Source organism: Bison bison, unplaced genomic scaffold (genome assembly GCF_000754665.1).
Source record: "Bison bison bison isolate TAMUID 2011002044 unplaced genomic scaffold, Bison_UMD1.0 scf7180017864358, whole genome shotgun sequence".
Classification (NCBI taxonomy): Eukaryota; Metazoa; Chordata; class Mammalia; order Artiodactyla; family Bovidae; genus Bison; species Bison bison.
Window position 1 is genome coordinate 3,169,822 of NW_011494930.1, and position 22,009 is coordinate 3,191,830.

At 34.5% G+C, this 22,009-nt stretch overlaps 1 protein-coding gene across 2 annotated transcripts in view; it reads left to right on the forward strand.

Annotated features, from left to right (window-relative positions):
* Window positions 1-18,006, forward strand: part of PCDH9 (protocadherin 9) — a 1,139,636-nt gene extending 1,121,630 nt beyond the window's left edge. For both annotated transcript variants that reach the window (XM_010855193.1, XM_010855195.1), the window contains exon 5: window positions 15,843-18,006. In XM_010855193.1, the coding sequence (XP_010853495.1) occupies window positions 15,843-16,216 (374 nt within the window). In that variant the 3' untranslated portion in view covers window positions 16,217-18,006. The remainder of the gene's footprint in view (window positions 1-15,842) is intronic.
* Window positions 18,007-22,009: the final 4,003 nt, after the last annotated feature.

Genomic DNA, 22,009 nt, shown 5'->3' on the forward strand with positions numbered 1-22,009 from the left:
TACCCCCTCCTTTGGTGAGGTGTATAGGATCTTAGTTCCCCCACCAGGGATAAAACCTGCAACACCCTGCACTGGAAGCAGAGAGTCTTAACCACTGGATCTCCTGGGAAGATTCTAGCAATGCCTTGGATTTCATGAATAATGCTCTGAAAGAGGAAGAAATTTGGTTCAGTAGCACTGCTTAAATTGAGGATGCTCAAATCTCTGTGATCTTAAATCATCTGTTTAATTCAATAATATATTTTTCAGTCTATGTCATCTTTCAGTAAAAAGAGGCTTGGAGAATATAGTTAAGACCTATATAATATAATTATATTAAATAATGGACTGTCAATTTGGTAACTGTAACTAAGATAGTGTGCTTATGGATAGATAGATGGGTACGTATACATAGGCATTCCCCAAGTAGTAGCTGCAAGTAATTTATTAGCAATAATATGGTTGTGAAATATGCTGTTTGTTAAAGTTCCATTTACATTCTATGCTGACAGGGAGAACATTCTGGGGTTACTTCAGCCAGATAAAAAATACTCTTACTGACTAATTTTGAACCAAAACCATACCAATTGTTTTAGATGACAACTTAACATTATAAATCTTGCCAAAGGTTCACAGATCTCGAAACCTTTGACTGTCATCTAGATTAAAAAGTAAAGGTTCACTGTGCAGCTCACTTCTATTAGAGAGAAACAAACTGACATTCTAAGCAGTATTGATAATATTCGACCAGGGCCAGCTCTCTTGTGATTTTTAGTGATGTGGTAGACTAAGGCACAGAGCCCACCTCAAGAACTCTAAACTGGAATCATGTATTTTAACTGTACTTTACTACATAAAGTAAAACAGACACAGACATGTAATCTATAAATTTACTAATAATATTTCTTTCCAATGAAGTTATGAAGGTTCGTTATCTTGCAATGATCTATATATATATAGAACACGACTCTTGGTGAGTATATAAAGAGTAGCATTTCAGGAATTTTTGCTGAAATATTAAAAATACAATGAAATATTCCATTCATTCTTACTAGCTCTCTTTCCATCAAGTCACAAGACTGCTCTGAATTTTTAAATTATATTATGACATTATCCTAATAATTGGCTTACATATTATAATAGTTAATAAAAACTGTAGTTTCCAAATTAATCATGCATTTCTCATTTAGTGGTAGATGACCATAAAAGATTTCAAAATTGTGTTTCCATCACTTCGGTCTTTAAAGTTTGAATTCCACTTTGAAGGTTATCTCAAAGGATATTTACTAGATTTATATCTGGTGATTTGCAAAAACAAAAAAGTTTCCAACATTTGCTCCTATTTTACAAGTTCACTTTGTGATTTCCTGAATAAATTTTCCATAGTTATTTTTAGATTCTAAGCATATTGCCCCTGCCCCTTTCCTTACCTCTTTAGGCCTAGGAGTGGTAATATTTTCCTACATTTTCAGGTTTTGTCTTCTCTCACGACTTTTTTATAGTTTACTTTCTGAGCCCACACTAAACAGAGTCCTCCTTCATCAAAAATTTTTCAGTTAACCCTTTTGAGTGCCATTCCTTTGGTGCCACTGAAAGATACCTAAGCTATGCCAGCTTATGGGGAAACACACTTTCACATTGTGATTTGATGGATGCCTCAAAGTCACCTCTATCGCAAAATCACATTCTTCTGCCATTGTTTCAAATATTCATATGTATGGATTGAAGTGGCTCTGTAAGGCTCTTACTGAAGTGTAGATATTCTTTATCCTTCTAAAGGATAACAATTAGCATTTTGGTCAATAACATTGTAAGATTAATGAGCTTATCAGAGTAGGAAACCACCATTTATGCCCAAGAGACAGGTCATTTTGATGAGACAGATTGGTAGATAATAAAAATACATAGTTAATTGCAAAGGGTTAGCAGATCTAGATAGGAAGCACACATGATTAGCCATACTCCCCCAAAGAAGTTATTGAAATAACCCAGAGTGGGGGAAAAAAAAAAAAAGCTCTCAGGTCAAATTTTCATGTCATGAATTTTTCTCCTGGATACAAAATTCTATTTTGTATCTCCTGGATACAAAATTAGTGACAGTGCCTTTCCCTTATTTTATTTTCTTACATTCACTAAAAAGCTTTATTTTGAGAGTAGTACTAGTTTTCCTAAAATTTTTCATGCACACATCAACTAAATCTTGAGAAAAAAAATTTTTTTGAGAAAATTTTAAATATTGTTGATTAAATGTGACTGTGTATTGATATTGCAACAAAATTGTTCTGTTTCAGAAAAATGATAAATGATTCATATCTCATAAAATTATCACAAAATTATATTTTTGATGATAAGTATGGCAACTTTATATGCATTGAATAGTTGGGGCATATGGTCAACTACCAGTAAAATAGTGAAATACTAAAGAACTGTAACTTGTCTTCTATCTTCAGAAAATTATGATCTCTGATTTGCAATAGGCATAACAGAAAATACTGCAGGAAATCTCAGATAAATTTATATAGATGTTATAAAATTCACATTATATTCATTATTTTAATAGAGAAATCTATCTTTCAAAGACCTATATTAATGAAGTAATTTCTCTGGATTTTCAATGTGCATTCAAAGATAAACATACATTTAGTTTGGAATGAGCAATCCTATGCATTATCCCGAGAGGGCAAGATTTCTCTCCACAATACTCCATTATACAAGCCATTTTCAATAATGAAGTAATGGCATTTTCAACAGTCCCCTTAGGTAATTCTTTCAAAATATAACATTATGCTTCTCATTTTAGAATAGTTTTTCTTTATGTACAACTAAATTTAAGCAATGGATTTCACCATGCTATTCTACGTGTAATCTAATGTGGCATATTAGCCTCTTTTAAAATCACACTTTTCTCTAAAATTTGTGAAAAGTAATTTCACCCCTCAATAGTTGTAAGCCATATATTTATTGAGTCTAAGCTACTTTTAGGATTTTAATACAATCCCTAATCAACTTAATTTTTTTTTCTAAATACCCTCCCATTTACCTAAACATACCTGTAACAAAGGGCAAAATCCTGCATACTTATCTGAATCTCATTGGAACTCTGCTACAGAATAATTGCTAATAAGTTACTTTGGTATCTTCAGGCTTTAGAGAATTGTTCTGTTACATATCCTGTGAATCTAGACTTTAGAAAACATCTAAAGAGCTCAGTGAGAGGAATTATGAATTTTATGACATGATTAAGCAGTTCAGTGGGATATAGGTAGCAATCTAATTATGTTTCACTTTGGGGCATTCCACTTGCATTGACTCAAATAAGGTGACACATAAGTGCAGCAATTTTGCACTTATTAATACCATTTAGACATCCCAAATATTATCTTGGTGAAATTTTATGCTGTGTACTCTTAGCAATGTTTCTTAAGTAAAAGTAAACCGATTTGATTATTAACTATTTTCTGATTTAAATGACTTGTCAAAAACTGTTTTACATATACTTTTGTGTTAGTTCACTGATTTGGGGTTCAGAAGAAATTTAAAGTATTCTTTTCTTTCAAAAATCTATTTAGAAATAATCTACAGTATGCCAGGCCATTGTAAAGGTGTTGAGGAGAGAGTTACCTAAAAGCAAATTACCTGGCTTTGTGGGGTTTCCATTCTAGTGTTAAAGCTAGACTGTGAACAAATAAATATATGGTGACAGGTAATAAGTAGTGTTTTTCAGAAAAAATGCAATTGGGTAAAGGAATAGAGACTGAATGAGTAAAGGATATTATTTTTTATAAGGTGATCAGAAAATGTATGAAAAATCAAATTTGACTAAACATCTAAATGAAGTGAGGCCTATAAGAAGAATAGTCCAGACACAAATAATAGCAAATCTGAAGGTCCTGAGACCTCATTAGTCTTGATGTATTTCAGCCACATCAAGAGTGTTAGTATAGCTGAGCAGAGGGAGTAAGGTGGAGTTGAGGAGAGAAGGTGGCAGAGGGAGTACTGATATGAATCAGAGAGTTGGGCAGGAGCCAGATAGTATGGAACTCTGAGCCATGGAAAGGAGTGTGACTTGTATTCTGATGTCCTTGGAAGCCAAAATGTTCGCATTAAATACTGTGTTAGGCTGAATAACCCCCCAATATACCCACATCCTCATCCCCAAACATGCAACTGTGCGATCCTACATCACAAAAGAGACTTTGAATATGTGATTAAATTAAGGATTTTGAGATGTGATTATTCTGGATTAGCTACATAAGCAGGGTGTAATCATAACAGTCCTTAAAAGAGGGGTGCAGGAGGAGTTAGAGAAGGCAATGTGATAACAGAAATGGATACTTGGAGTATGTGCTTTGAATATGGAGAAAGATCCAGAAACTATTAAATATAGACAACATCTAGAAGCTGAAGAAAGGAAGGAGATGGATTTTTCCCTCAGAGTTTCCAGGATAAAGCAGCCTGGTTAACACCTTGACTTCAATCCAGTGAAACGTATTTTCAGAATTTTGACTTCCAAAACTATAAGATGATGTTCTTTTAAGTCACAAAGTTTGTGATGATTTGTTGTAGCAGCAAAAGAAAACTAATAAGAATATACTACCTATTTACTAATAACTATATATCAGTTCAGTTCAGTTCAGTCACTCAGTTGTGTCTGACTCCTTGTGACCCCATGAATCACAGAATGTCAGGCCTCCCTGTCCATCACCAACTCCTGGAGTTCACTCAAACTCGTGTCCATTGAGTCGGTGATATACATGGCTCTAATTAAGGATCGGAGCATAGAATGTCACAAAGTGAAAAAGGGAATCCAGCTAGGAAATAATAGTAACTTGCGGTGGTGAGTTTTTAGGGATGGAGGTAGGCTGAAAAACTTGCTGATTGACTGTGTGTATCTTGAGTAAGAGACAGACAGACATATCAGTAGTCTATTTATGAGTTACAATCACCACCACTTAGTTATAGCAACAAAAATTTATCATCTCAGTTTCCAGCCATTTATTATCTCAGGAGTCCAAGCGTGCTTGCCATAGATAAGGTCTCAGAGGCCAAAATCAAGTTATCAACTGTACTGGACTATTCTCTTGAGGCTCTGAGAAAGAATCTGATTTTCTAACTCACACAGACTGTTGGCAGAATCCTGTTCCTATGGTTGTAGGACTGAGTTCCCTGTGTCCTGATGACTGCCCAGCTGTGGTTTCTCTCAGCAATTAAAAGCTGCTCTCCAGTCCTTTTCACGTGGTCCTTTCCATCTTCAAATATACCAGTGACATAATGAGTCTTTCTTGTACTTTGAATCTGAGTTTCTTTCTCCAATAGCTAAAGAAATCTCCCTGATTTTCAAGAGTTCAGGTGATTATTTTAGTTAAACAAATATAGTTTAGTTTCTTAACTAATAATCAACTTTATTTGTTGATGAGTGTCCTTATTATATCTGCAAATCCCCTTTTGCCATTGTCTTAGTACAAGCTGCTTTAACAGAATATCATAGACTTGCTTTAACAGGGAATATTTATTTATCACAGTTTAGAAGGCTGGGAGGACAAAGATTAAGGTACAGGCAAAACTGGTGTCTGAGGAGATCCGCCTTCCTAGTTGGCAAACAGCGCCTTTCTTGCTGTACATGGCAGAGAGAGAGAGAGAGAGTAAACGATCTAGTTCTCTGGTCTCTTTTTATAAGGGCACTAATTTCATCACAAGGACTTCAGCCTTATGACTTCATCTAAACCTGATCCTTTCCCAAAGATCCCTCCTCCAAATACCATCACATTGGTTTCAACATATGAATTTGCCAGACAGAAACCTTCAGTATGTAGCAACCATATAATTTAACATTACCACTTGTGTGATATTGTATGTTTCTAGTCCCAGGAATTAGGTTGGAGAAACTTAGATTTCTGCCTCTCAGGTGCCAAGTCTGACTCCTTTTTTGTTTGTTTGTTTCTGAATGGAGCAAGCAGGTGATTGTGTGCCATACACAAGAATGTATGCCACACACAAGAATGGTAATTTCAGGAAGAGTAGCATGTTTGGGGAAAAAAAGAAAGAATTACATTAATTGGAAATGCTAATTAGAAATATAAATGATGCTGAGGAGCCATGAGTCAGATATGTTGATATTGCCACAAGAGAATGATAATGGGGCTGAAAATGTAAGTTGGGGAATTGCTAATACATATATACACACACACACACACACACACACAATTTATAAGACTGCATAATGATGTAATTTCACTTAGAAGTGTAGATAAAGAACACTGAGCAGGATCTGGAAAAAGCTATAGTGTCATCAAATGGAACTGAAACACAGAGGCTAGTGATGGCTTGGAGAAATCAGGAAAGTATAACAGCACCAGGGAACTTGTTAAAACAGAAAGTTCAAGGCTCTACCTTAAATGTATAAAATGAAAATTACTGGTTATGGCCAGGCAATTTATATGATAAGCCCTCCAGCTAACTCTGATTCAAGCACATATTTGAGAACTTTAAATTGTGTAGAACACTGGGAAAGTATCCCATGGAGATAGATAAGTACTCAATATGCTTGCATCTCCAAGAGAGGGCCTTGAAGTAACAGCATTTGAGAGATCCTAAGAAATGAAGGAACTCAGGATCCCAGATTTACTGAATCTGATTCTGCATTTTTACATTTTCTCCAGGTGGTTCATATGCACATTAACATTTGAGAAGTACTGATCTACAATCTATTAATTCAAAGTTATGGTAAAATCTATGTGTAAACATATACACCCACACACACATCCCTACAGATCACAGGGGGTAGCTTATTCTATTTTTTAAAAAAGAAAATCTTTCAGACAGTTTTTAAAATATAAAATTTGTGAAGCCTTTAAATGTTTAACAATTTACCAAAATGTTTTTTCACAAATTTCCCGTTGCTTAAAATAACCAAGGGCGAGTCTCTACACCCTTTGGAGATCAGGAGAAGTAGAATGTCTACCCAGAGACTCAGGGGGGAACAAGGCTGCATTTAAAGGTCCCAGGTGAAAATTATCAGAGAACTGGGGAAATAAAAACAAACTTCACCAGTTTTCTCATTCTAATTAAATACACCTGAAATATGAGAGAGTGGAAAGTGTGTGGAGATAAATTACTTCACAGTATTATGTACTACTGGTCTGGATTCAGACAAGTATCTGAGAGTTTTTAAGAGGAGGTAAGATTATATAAATTGCCTCTTTTTAAATTTGAATCTCAGCCTAAAATTCATCTGCATGAATTACTTCATTTCTTCATACCTGAGATTTGCTCCTAAAAACGTGTTGTATATCAAATAAGATTTACTGTGGTTTTTTGAGAAGTTATACAGATTGTAGGAAATGAACAGTAATTCAGGAAATATCAGTATATGAATAACTTTGTAAAATGAAAGACATCAAATATGAGAAAAAAATAGTGAACTATAGGAGAAAGAAGATACAATTTGCAATAATATAAATAAGCTATTGCATACCATGCAATTGGGTAAAAATTTGAGTTAATTTAAATAATCAGTGACCTTAGACTATTGTCATTTCATTGATTGCAACATCTAATGTGAATGGTGAATCAATAAAATTATCTAAGTATTTTCTTTACAGCCATTAGCTTTAGCAGATGATAAAAAAAAAAGGGACCTGATATTCAAGCCATGCTGTAGAAAGCTAAAGATTTATAAGGAGGCACTATCCATTCTTTGTGAGCTATAAAGTCTGTCCAAATAGCAATATCCTCTCTGGCAGAGAATCTGCTGCTTAGGCTGGCCATGTGTTATTGCATTTGGACTGACTCCATCCACAAATGTTGACTTTTCATCTGTGACCAAGGAAAAAAATCTGTATAAGGAACAGAACGTGTAAAACATTTAATCCTTGTTTACTTGTTAACCAAAGGTTTTGTCAGATCCTGCTGGTATGAGATTTCTGTATTTGTTTCTCAAGGTGACTGTAGATGATGTCACAATTTTGAGTTTAAACTTGAGCTATTAACTAAAAGTTAGATTATAGCTTTTACTTAGATTGATAAATATAAATACTTGTTCCAATCATACTTTCACATTCCAAGACTTAATATGATGTAAGTAATACACTACAGGAACAGTTGATTTATAATTTCTTTGCTCTATCTTGGACTTCTCATTAGTAAAATGAAAATAACACTGAAAATGTGATTATATATGACAAGCCACAGTGATATTTAACAAAGGAATAAAAGGCCGGTAGATGTCATGCATCAAAATTTAATCTTTGACTCTCAAGTTTTAGATGAGAAACTAGGAAATAGTGAATCTAAAATTAATTTCACAAAGTTTATACTAATTCATTGTTTTCAGTTCAGTTCAGTAAAGTCACTCAGCAACCCCATGGACTGCAGCACGCTAGTCTGCCCTGTCCATTCATTGTTTTACTGGGGCTCAAATCTATTTCTGTTGGCCTGAGTTATGATGATCGCCTGACCTGAGATTTGTGAACTAGTTCGGAATTTAGATATTGTATGCAAGAATCTCTTGAACCTAATGAGATCAAACAAAAATTATTCAGTGAATGAATGAAAAATATTTTTCCTATAGGCATAATCAAATTTGCCAGATTTATTTTTGGATTTAGACTGTCCACATAACTATGCTATACTATTTTATATGCAAATCTGAGTTTATATGGGATTGAAATTTGTACCCCTTGATTGTTTCTCTGGGCAGAGTAAAAACTCGTATCTATTCCCATGTAATATTGATTTTAAATTATCAATTGGATATAGGATAATGTGATCTAAAATAGAGATCATATTACCAAAAGGGATTATGAGCAATGCTGAGCAGGTTCCTCAGTTTTCATGTCAACTCTCAAATTCAAAATTAACTTTGACCATTTTCAGACTGGAAGCAAATTAATCAATGTGATTCATATCTGAAACTCATCAGTAGTGTGTGGAGATAGTAGGAGGCCCCATCAAGTGACTTAACTTTCTACTCAGGGTAATCCATGATAAAAAATTGTTATCACCGCTGCATCTTATCTCACAAAAATGTAAAAGAATTAGAAATAAACTGAGGGTGAAAATGAGATAGTAAAAATACTAAGTTTTTTATATTGGTCTCTTAGAGATACTAAAGTTACCTAGTAGTGTAGTAGGTGAGAATTTTTGTTTCCCTGAAACTTTTTATAGGAAGTTGAGTAAGGAAAGAAGCAAGTATAATAACTAGGATTTTTCTCAGTAAATCAATAGCAAGTACAAAGCAAAGTAATAGGATAAAAACCTACTCTAAACCAGAAATTTTATTAAAACAAGGAATTTTATTACTAGGCCTAGAGATCAGGTAAATTGCTTCAGCAAGTTCAAGTCAGTGGATACATCTTCCACTTTAAGATGTTTACTGGTGCACAACTCTTTGCGTACTACATCATGCTACCTTTTAAGGTACTTTTTCTGAGGACAATACAGTAAAACTGGAACTTAACAGTTGTTTTGCATAAAAATAATGATATATGGTCTAACCACAAAAAGGCCATTATAACATGACAATCAGATATGTTTTGCATGAAAGAGGTATTTTTCTATAATAAAATTTGAGACAAAAATTGAGTGAGATGTGATGAATTTGAACCAAAATGATATAAAAATGACATCTATTTTACAATTCAATTTTGGCAGTCTGTTTAGTCTTATTTTACCCAATAGGAAAAAATTCTAAGGAAAATTTATTCATGTAAAAGTCCAAACTGTCATATAGTTTGAAATCTAATGAGAAATATGAACGTTCTCATGATTTTTTTTACATGTCAGTTTATCAGTTTCGATCTTTGGAAAGAAAGGGTTTCAAAACATCAGGTCGAAAAGCAGGTGGACACCAGGCCAGAAGGCACTTGTTAATTACAGCAGTGAGTTAATCAATGAAGTAACAGTTCTGCTTCTGGGTATAACAAAATGAGATCAAAGCTCATTCAAGTATGCTGCCATTGAAGTATAGCTGGAGATCCATCAAATTGGATAGTTTCACATTTTGAACCTGCACATTAAAAGTCAGCAATTCAAGCAGCTCTATGACAGCTGTTGATGCCTAAATCATAAACAGGTTGCTGTTGTTTTTTTGTTTGTTAGTTTGTTTTGGTTTTGAGCAGGAAGGTGAATTTGGCCAAAGATGGAGAGGGAAATTCATTGAGACCTGATATAAACATTAACTGAGATGATTTTCAAGAAGCTTTTCATGTGCTTTCATTTTTGCTTTCAGCATTTAAATGCAGAGACAGATGGCTTGGACAGTTTTATTAACATTTGTGTCTTTAGACATTCAAAAACCAAGAAAGATAACCAAACTCAAAGATTGCATTTGTGAGAGGGAAAAGTAATTTAGCTTTTTTTTTTTTAAATCAATAAATATTTCAGTGTTAAAAAAATCATGATAGGGTTTTTAAAATACTTTTTAAAAATAAAACGGAAGTAATTAATATAAGGCTGAAATTATGGAAAGTATTTATAAGCAGTTTTCAATCCTGATCTGAATTCTAAGTAGATATTGTATAACATGACAGAAATAGGACATCAAAATTTATGAAAAATTTGGAGAAGTAGGGAAGCATAATGCACACATGCATGCACATGCACACACACAATTTCAAAATTTATTAAGAATCCAGCACATTTCTGATACATGTTGGATATTCAATAAACACTTGTTGAGGGAATTATGAAAAATAAATACAATTATTCATCAGTTAAGACAACCTCTTATAGTGATGACATTAAAAATAATTATATGTCAATGATAAAGGATAATATTTCAGTGCATATAGGTTTTGCAGTATTAGCAAAGAAACCCTGATATTTTAAATGCTATATATTTGATGGAGAATCATGAATTATTTTCAATTATATTTTGAAAATAGCAACATTAAATATTAATGCTTTATGAAGAATGTCTTTCTCTTTTTTAAAAATGTAAAACAATTCAGTAAGTGGTTCTAAAAATGAGAAAAAAATAACTGGAAACTATTTAATGTTTAAGATGCTTCAGATTATAAACTTTTAAAGGACCAGGATATTTAGGAAATCAGTAGAATGACTGTGTTCTCTTTAATAATTCATGATAAAAATGTTTTTATTTTTTCTACCAATTCATGACACAGACTTTATGGAAGAAAACTTGGAATCTATTTCTCAAAAAATTGGTATTTCTCAAAATAAAATCCATATTGTGTGTGTGTGTTTCAGGCAACCACTGGAAATTATACATAGGTCAAAATAAAAAGAGTAAAATTTTCCATATTTAATGTCAGGTCCTAAAATAGAAACTTGCCAGAAAATAAGCAAAGTAAATTTTCCAACAATGGAGCTCAATTATATGAGCAAATTGTTGTAATGAGGTTATATAGATAGATAGGTAAATCTCTATACAGACAGACGATGGTTAGACCCAGTTCTGTGATCCTGGTTGGTCACTTTCCCTTTCTGAGTTAATTCATATCCCACCACTTCCCTTCTAGAGCTCTCACACTTGCAGGTCATGAAGGACACACCCTAACTGCTGGAAAGGTCAGGTTGTCAGATAACTTGAGACAGCCTCTGTGCCCTAGAACCTGAAAAATTATTCAAATCAGTCAATCCACAGAAGGTGCTCGGAACCTAGCTCCTCCCACCCTGTTTGGCAATACATAAACTGTCCACTACAATTCTAGCTTATTTTTATGCTGTTCTTGGTACAACCTTCCATGGGGCCCTGCCTGGTGGCCTTTCTTTTTTAGGGCTATAGGTAACAAAACCTGGCTCTCACGCAATTGCCATCATTGTGTTGTGTCCCACTTTTTGATGAATCTTTAAATTTTGTAAAGCAGATACCTAAAAGACTGACCTAAGAATCTACAGAAATTCTGCAAATTTATCAGAAGCTTTCAAATTTATTTATAAGAATGAATCACATTTTTCAAAGAGCAATTAACACTATTTAATGGAAAAATATTTTTGTAAGTTAAAGATTTTGTATAGTACACGCAAATGTTAACTGTAAATGTCTTAAAATTATCAGTTATCTGTAAGAAATTTCAGAAAAATGTAGAAATTATATAACTTGGAACAAAGTACCCCTGTTGCCTTGTGAAGAGACAAGCCTCCTTAAATCCTATCTTCTTCCCAATGACACCCTTTTTTTGTCTCTTGGTTTGCTGCTCTTAAGGCAATTATTTGTTTCCCAGGATAGGCGCACAGTTCCATGGGGACACTGTTGACATCTACTTTGTTAACTGCTATATTCCCAGTGCCTGTCACAGTGTCAGCATATAGTATGTGCTCAGTAAATAATAATGGAATAAATAAATGTTATCAGTTTTGAAAAACAATGCACACTATTTTTGTTAAAATGTGTCACTCAGTGCTGAAGATTTCAGGTCCACACAACACACACACACACACACACACACACACAGTGTTCTCAGTTCTTGGGTAATACCCTCAATTTAATAAGATAGTAATGTATATTGGATAAGACTATTTAAAAAATAATCTTTCATACTCTCTTTTTATAGAGTAATAAAATCTTGATGCTAATGATATTTCTAAGATAGCTAATAATCCTCCCCCCAACTTTGGAGCTATTAACAAGAAAAGAAAAATGTACTAATGATTCTGGAATAGTAAAAGTTAAGAATTGATTGATAGACCTAAAGATATATTATATATCAAACTTGTGATTATCTCCATTGATGTCTAGAAAGGAGTGAACATATTTAACAGAGAAGTTAAATAATTCACTTATTAACTGTCACAAGTATTGCTAAGGTGAAGAGATTTGTTGTTGAGGAAGCTTTTGGTATGATATTTGTGAAATCAGCATATTCTGATTGTTTAAATTCTGCCTTTTAAGTGGAGGATATCTTTAATAATTTCTTAGAACATTTTCAACCTCATAAAACTTTAATTAACAATTAACAGTGTGCATAAATCATTGCTATTTTTTAGCACCATGAAGAATCAGAAAACAGATCATTCCTTTTTTTTCATGAATGGATTTTAAATCTAGTTGAGAGAAAACAAAAATAAAAATGTTACTCATGAGTGTACAGACCCTAAAGACAAAAGACAAAAATGTCATAATGTAAAAGTTGAGTGGGTTCAATTAGGGAATTTGTTATGCATTTATAGGGGAAGATCTATGGAAATCTTCCCAGTGCATACAAGATATGGATTAGCAAAGTTAGGGAAGCTTGCTGTGGTACATGGGAAGCAAACTGCCCCTTGATAGAGTCAGTAATTAAATGAAAACAAGCCAGACAAAAGCATTTTCTAGGCCTGTGATTCTGATGGAAGGGGCGTGGATTAGTTTGAACAAAATTAAAATGTGTTTGCTTTGTGGATACAGAGTCACTGAATAAACCAAAGCGAACCTATAAGGGAGAAGTTAGTTTGAAATTTTAAAGTGTGGGCAAAATTCAGAGGACAGAGAAAGGCTCATCAGTTCAGTTCAGTTCAGTCCAGTCGCTCATTCGTGTCCGACCCTTGGCGACCCCATGAATCGCAGCATGCCAGGCCTCCCTGTCCATCACCAGTTCCCGGAGTCTACTCATACTCATGTCCATCGAGTTGGTGATGCCATCCAGCCATCTCATCCTCTGTCATCCCCTTCTCCTCCTGCCCCCAAATCCCTCCCAGCATCAGGGTCTTTTCCAATGAGTCAATTCTTTGCATGAGGTGGCCAAAGTATTGGAGTTTCAGAAAGGCTCATAGAGAAGGTTAAATTAAATATCCTAGTGAATAAGTGATCGCTGAAAATTTGTGAGAGAAATAGTTTTAAGTAATGAACATATGTCTTAAAAATAAAACTATTTACTTTTGAGGGGATGGGACTATGGATCACATGGGAAGGAAGTTTACTGTTATTCTAAAAAGCAGACTTCAGATTTCAAAATAGACTAAAATCTCATTAAGGGTACATTTTAAGCACCTTTTTTTTTTCCCGCTTTTCACATCCAGTGTCCGTTCTGATACTGTCTGTGTGTGGAGGTCAGGTATTTGCCAACAACAGTTACCTTTCTCAGCAGTATTTTTTTTTAACATGAAAGAAATAACTAGAATATTATTAAGACAAATAGATATTAATATAAATATTCCACAATTACTGGGCACTTAAAAATATTAGTAATGCTAACTTGGGTTTTAGCAGAGACCTGCATTACAATTGTTGGCTCTTTTAATTGTTGAGTAGGCAAACTTGCAGGGATGTTTTCTTCTACATTTCTATTCTGATGACTCTTAGCTTTTGAAAATGTTTTATGCCTCAAGCATTCTTGCCTATCTGATACTTAACCTCATTTGTAAAATCAATTCCTAATTTTCAAGCTATCACTTATCACTTGATTGTTTAATCATGGGAAAGAAAACATGACGACAAAAAACCCAACTTAACCCTTAACCATTTATCATTTGACACTTACTGTTTTTCAGTACAGAACTGATTTTCTCTTTACATAATCAGAGAATAGTTTACTTTCAAAATCATGGTTAAAATGTTTTAGATTGCCTTCTGGTAAAAAAAAAAAAGAGAGAGAAATATCTATGATGACTTTTTTCTCTTTGAATATTACACTCTATGCATTCCAATTTGCAACCTAGCTAGACTTTCACTCTAGTGAAATTTGGGTTATTTGATACATTTATAAATCAAGAAAATAGGTTAAGCTTAGAAGGAAACCACATGAGATCTTTATTTACTTGGATTTCACAATGCTTGAAGTCAACCAGATGTGTCTTTAGTAGTATACTTTAGTTAAAATGTTCCTTAAAATTATTACTTAAATTAAAAAAGAATGTTGCAAAGTTATTTTAATGAATTTCATATTAAGATATATGTTTACATGGAAGATCATTTTGATTAACTATTCACAGTATTTACTTTTAATATTATATTTCAAGTAACACTTTTTGTATTCTTGGAGTTTTTAATTAACATCTTCTGGCATTGTGCATAAAATTTTGTAAACTTCATTATTTCTCATGAATATGAGTTTTTATTGAGAATTAGGACATGAATTGGTAATAATACATATGTCATAGAAAAAGTTGATCTGAAATGATGTATCATGGGTATATCTGTTTACCCATATCTATCTACTTATTTTTTGATCTGTCTGTATCTCTAGATATAAAATGGCTTAAGGGAAAGAGTAATTCTTACCTCCAAAACAAGGAATTTTATTCCTTCTATGTAATTCTTAAAAGGATAGGATATTACTCAGCCATAAAAAAGAATGAATTTCAGTTTTAATGAGGTGGATGAACCTATAGCCTGTTACACAGAGTGAAGTCAGTCAGAAAGAGAAAAATATAGTGAATTAATGCATATATATGGAATCTAGAAAAAGGTATTGATGAACCTATTTTCAAGGAGGGAATGGAGATGCAAATCTAGAGAATAGACTTGTGGACACAGTGGTGGAGGGAGAGAGTGCGACAGATGGAGAAAGTAGCATCAACATATATACACTATCAGATGTGAGATGGATAGCTGGTGAGAAGCTACTGTGTAGCACAGGGATTACAGTCTGCACTCTGTGATGGCCTGGAGGGATGGGATGGGGGGAGGGCAAGGAGGGAAGAGAGGGGAGAGAGGGAGAGGGGGAGAGGGGATAATTATACACATAATTATGTGTGTATAATTATGGCTAATTTGCATTGTTGTATGGCAGAAACCAACACAACATTGCAAAAATTAAAAAGTAGAAAAAAAGGATGGGTAATCATATCTATGAATTGCTTAACTTAATAGATTTTCATGAGAAAATGAGATCACCAGTGCAGTTTTTCTCTAAGGATATAATTTAAAATGAAAACCCTAACCACTGTCTTTCCTTATTTTCTCTGTCTCTTGTCCTCTGCAGATGGGCCTCTGGGCCCCCGAGGATTAGCTGAAGCTACAGAGATGTGCACTCAAGAGTGCTTGGTTTTGGGTCACTCTGATAATTGCTGGATGCCTCCTGGCTTGGGTCCATATCAACACCCTAAATCTCCTCTCTCAACCTTTGCACCCCAAAAAGAATGGATCAAGAAGGACAAGCTTGTGAATGGGCACACCCTGACCAGAGCCTGGAAAGAAGATAGCAACAGGAACCAGTTCAATGACCGTAAGCAGTATGTCTCCACTGAAGGCCATTTCAACAATGGCAGCCACATGACAGACATTCCTTTGGCAAATCTGAAGTCTTATAAGCAAGCAGGAGGTGCTATTGAGAGTCCTAAGGAGCACCAACTCTAAAAAAAAAGGCCATATGGGACCTAAGGACTTTAATCTAAATAGACATGCTAATACTGTGTGTGTCAGAGCTTTATGTATTCAATAGATCTCTACAACTATGCCCCTTAGAGCAGGGATACCCATAATTTTGTGTTGGCACCATGGAGGATACAATGTTTTATCACATAAGAGAGAAGATAGTTTTACTAGCCATATGATCTTATTTACTAGGATTGATTAAACTTTCCAGAAGTATCTCCATTGTGCAAATATCTTTTTTTAAATTGCATTTTATTTTGACCCTGGACTGCTGCTATGAATAATAGAATATGCATTTGGAGAGTAAGGAAGTTCCATGGATTAGAGTGACTGAAAGACATATCCAGTTAGAAAAATTGTGCTCTTTTTGTCATTGATCTGTGTTGAGACTGCTATACTTGACATTATACTTCAAACAAAACTTAAAAAGATAAGCATTAAACCTATTGTGCTGTTAACAACATTAGTGGACACTTGTAAGTCAATCAGTGTTAAAGTATTTGTAAATAGAAGCAAGTTATTATTAACAACTTTGTGTACTTATATCGTTCACCTAAAAATGTTGTAGCATAATTCTGTGTTTTATGGTTGCTTCTTTCTTTTTTTGTTTGCCTCTTTGTTGTTATTTTTGTTGTTTCTTTTAGTGAGGTGTTTCTGCGTTAGTAGTCTGTCCTGACACACATTGTTCAAAAGATCTCAAATACTTGTGTTTAAAGAAAAGGTTCTGGAATCTTGCTTCTTTTATGATAGCTTATGTTGCTGGAATTCTAAAAAATAAAGATAAAAATGAAAACTTCATATATAAAAGTACTTCTGCAAAAGCTTGAAAATTCAGAACCTATTTTCTTGACATCCTTATTTTCAAAGTAGGCAAAAGCAAAATCACTTATTTAGTAGCATTAAATGAGATACTAATGGGAAAGTGTTGTCTTTCAGAAAGTGAAGTAATATCCTGTGCTTGTCACTCATGCAGAATTAATATATTAAATTAGCATATATTAAAGAAAATTAATATTCAAAATAGTTTCAATTGGGCAAATGTGTGTCTACAACTTTGTTGAAATGGCAGTTTGTGTTGATCCTCATATATAATAATGTTGTTGTAACACAAGTGTTAGACCATAGCCACAAAATATTTAATGTGTTGTGCCTTCATGATGTAACAGAACATTCTCCAGGTAGGCTAGTTGGGGGATATTAAGGGATAAATCTCTAATTATTGCTGTTTAACTGTTTGTTATCATAGTTGGTCAATGCCTGGCGGGTACCAGCATCTTGTCACCTAGGTCAAACCAACAGAGTGACAACTAATGTTAATAAGATCTCAGTTGCACGTGCAAACAAATCCAAATTCGAACATTCTTAGGAGGTTTTTGTTAAGGCATGACAGATGATTTAAACAAATAAATAGCATGCAACAAAATGTTTTTACTGAAAGAAGTGAAAGTTATCTTAATGCCACGGTTCAACAACAGCTTAAAAGTTAAAAAAAATAAAATAAAATAAAAAAAAATGGTTTGCTAATCTGATAGATAATTTGTTCTTACCAAAAATAAAATTACTTTGTAAATAGCAATTCACATTTTTTCCACAGTATAATGGAAAATAATGGGTAGGGGTGCATTACTTATTGAAGTACATATTTGTCGGTTTGTGAGGGGTGTTTGATGACTTTGACAGAATAAATATCTAAACAATTATCCTTGTTACTGCTTTGCCAGTTCTACGTTATTTACAATTATTCAGCTCTTGCAATAAATGTTCTGAATTCCTGACTGTAGTGTGTTAATTCTCGTTCAAAATCCAAAGTGATAATTTCTACTCTAATTGTTAGATAAATATATGTTGATAAAACTAAATTTTAATTATAAAATTAGTTAGCGGTTTAATACTTATGTTCTGAATATATAGTCCAAGTTAGAGTTAAATTCTCCTAGAAGAAGAAGAAAGTTGCTCAGTCATGTCCGACTCTTTGAGACCCCATGGACTGTGGCCTACTAGGCTCTTCCATCTATGGGATTTTCCAGGAAAGAATACTGGAGTGGGTTGCCATTTCCTTCTCCAGGAGATCTTCCCGACCCAAGGGATTGAACCCCAGTCTCCCGCATTGTAGGCAGATGCTTTACCATCTGAGCTACAGCTTCTCCTAATGATTTATTAAATCATTTTCTTATGAAATTCATAAGAAGAGTTAGTTCATTTTCTAATCAAGTTTCATACAAGTTTCATCAAAGTGAAATCTGAAGTCAGAAACTGGGCAGGTAATACTGGTTAGTTAGTGAGGTTATCTTGTCTCTTAGTATCATTAACAAGATTTCATGAAACAAACTCCCAAATATTTCATTTTTGGCAGAGGATTATTCAGGGATTAAGACCTTGAAACAACAGCCAAAGCTTCATCTATATTTCTTTCAGATTAGCAAAATGGACCCAGAAACTGCCAAGGATAATAAGACACATTCACACATATGCCATGTGTTTATATTCATCACAGAGCAGCTGGATCAGAGTTTTAGAGCAAATAAAGAAGTCTGACTCTTCCTCTACAGCTTTTGAAAAGTTTTAAAATAAGGCTCAGGAGATAGTGACATAGAGGTAAAGATATTTACTTGGGCCAGTGGCTGTATGGAGAACCTAACTCCTCTTCTCTGAACACCAGATTTGTCCAATACTCTGGGGTGCCAGTCATCTTTCCTTCATGGAGCAGACCGGCCCTAGGACACAGAAAATGAATGAATCCTGGAAGCAGGCTACTCTTGAAAAAAAGCAAAAAAAAAAAACCATCTTTTCCCAGCCCCTTCCATTTTTTACCAATCATATGTCATTCCCTTCTGCCTTGCAGAGTAAAAGGTGAGAAAAACTAAAATAACTATTCTCATGTATTTTCCTTCCCAAAAAGATTGGAATAGAAATGCCTTCTTCCAAACCAGAAGTTTGGAAAGAAACTCCCCACACCACAATATTTCTTCTAATAATTATGGCACCACCTGCTCTTATCAAGGCATTCAGTATGCTCTGTAAAAATTTAAGATAGGTAACATTACAAACCAAACTGAAATATTTACTCATTAACTAAATGATACAGTCATAATGACTAATCTTAAATATCACCCACATTATTTTATTGTATAGATGTGGAATATTATAAATCATGTTTACCTGGAAATCAAAACCAGTTATATTTCCTCATATAGCACACCATATGAAATGTATAAAAAGTTATTATCAAATGTTCCAATGCTATATACTACACATTTTCTAAGACAGGTATAGAAATAAACTTTATTAATCTAAATATGACCTGTTTGAATGAACATTTCTACACATACACTAACATAAAACATATATTTAAATAATGATTATTCATTAATAGACAGCTGAGAAGTCATTTTGCTGCCCTGATGCTATTCAGCAAATCTTATTCCATAGAGTAGTGTTCCCTCCCCTCCACCCATCATTCCTTAGCTGAATTAAGAAATGAAGCTGAGGCCCAGAAACCATTCTAGTATTTATTAAGCTCTCTTGGATAGAAGCCAGGAATGGCTAATTATTATTAGTGAGGAGTTTTGGCAGTCAGGGATGAAAGGGATGCCTTGTCAGTTTCAATTCTAATGTGGATGCCAGGGTGTTAATTTGAAAGAGGGCAAACCAAACTGTGAAAAGGAGGAGTGCTGTTGGGATTCTAAGAATGCTTCATTGTTCTGCTTTGTTTAAATAGAGATGAATTTCTCTCCCTAAAGGAAGCTCCTTCATTGGTTGTTTTGAAAGACATTGCTTTCAAATTCTCCCAGTGTTCTTGAAGGCATAGCAACTACATAGTGATCCCTTTGAAGGAGGTCACAATTATATTCATTACCTCAACCATAGTTTGGCCTCAGGTCAAATAACAGGGAAGGAACAGAGCCCCACCCTTCAAAAGAAAATTGATTGAAAGATTTGCTGAGCATGGCCCCACCCATCAGGGCAAGAACCAGTTTCCCCCTCAGTTAGCTTATCCCATCAGGAATCTTCAATAAGCCTCTTATACTTCTACATCACAGGACAGACAGATTGAACACCACAATTACAGAAAACTAAACAACCTGATCACATGGACCACAGCCTTGTCTAACTCAATGAAACTATGAGCCATGCCCTGTAGGGCCACCCAAGAGAGATGGGTCATGGTGGAGAATTCTGACAAAATGTGGTCCACTGGAGAAGGGAACGGAAAACCAATTCAGTATTCTTGCCTTCAGAAAACCCATGAACAGTATGAAAAGGCACAAAGATAGGACACTGAAAGATGAACTCCCCAGGTCAGTAGGTGCCCAATGTGCTACTAGAGATCAGTGGAGAAATAACTCCAGAAAGAATGAAGAGACAGAGCCAAAGCAAAAACAATACCAGTGGTGGATGTGACCGGTGATGGAAGTAAAGTCCGATGCTGTAAAGAGCAATATTGCATAGGAACCTGGAATGTCAGGTCCATGAATCAAGGCAAACTGGAAGTGGCCAAACAGGAGATGGCAAGGGTGAACATCGACATTTTAGGAATCAGTGAACTAAAATGGACTGGAAGGGGTGAATTTAACTCAGATGACCTTTATATCTACTACTGTAGGCAAAAATCCCTTAGAAGAAATGGAGTAGCCATCATGGTCAAAAAAAGAGTCTGAAATGCAATACTTGGATGAAATGTCGAAAACAATAGAATGATCTCTATTCGTTCCCAAGGCAAACCATTCAATCCAAGTCTATGCCCCAACCAGTAATGCTGAAGAAGCTGAAGTTGAATGGTTCTATGAAGACCTACCAGACCTTCTAGAACTAACACCCCCAAAAGATGTACTTTTCATTATAGGGGACTGTAATGCAAAAGTAGGAAGTCAAGAGATACCTGGAATTACAGTCAAATTTGGCCTTGGAGTATAGAATGAAGCAGGGCAAAGGCTAACAGAGTTCTGTGAAGAGAACACACTGATCATAGCAAACGCCCGCTTCCAACAACACAAGAGAAAACACTATACATGGACACCACCAGATTATCAATACCAAAATCAGATTGATTATATTCTTTGCAGCCAAAGATGGAAAAGTTCTATACAGTCAGTAAAAACAAGACTGGGAGCTGACTATGGCTCAGATAATGAACTCTTTCTTGCCAAATTCAGACTTAAATTGAAGAAAATAGGGAAAATCACTAGATCATTCAGGTATGATCTAAATCAAATCCCTTATGATTATACAGTGAAAGTTACAAATAGATTCAAGGGATTGGATCTGATAGACAGAGTTCCTGATGAATGATGGATGGAGGTTCTTGACATTGTACCGGAGGCAGTGACTAAGACCATCCTTGAGGAAAAAGAAATGAAAAATGGCAAAATGGTTGCCTGAGGAGGCCTTACAAATAGCTATGAAAAGAAAAGAAGTGAAAGGCAAATGAGAAAAGGAAAGATATATCCATTGAATGCAGAGTTCCAAAGAATAGCAAGGAGAGATTAAAAAAAGCCTTCCTCAGTGATCAATGCAAAGAAATAAAGGAAAACAGTAGAATGGGAAAGACTAGAGATCTCTTCAAGAAAATTAGAGATACCAAGGGTACATTTCATGCAAAGTTGGGCACAACAAAGGACAAAATAGGTATGGACCTAACAGAAGCAGAAGATATTAAGAAGAGGTGTAAAGAATACACAGAAGAACTGTACAAAAAAGAGCTTCATGACCCAGATAATCAAGATGGTGTGATCACTCACCTAGAACCAAACATCCTGTAATTCAAAGTTAAGTGGC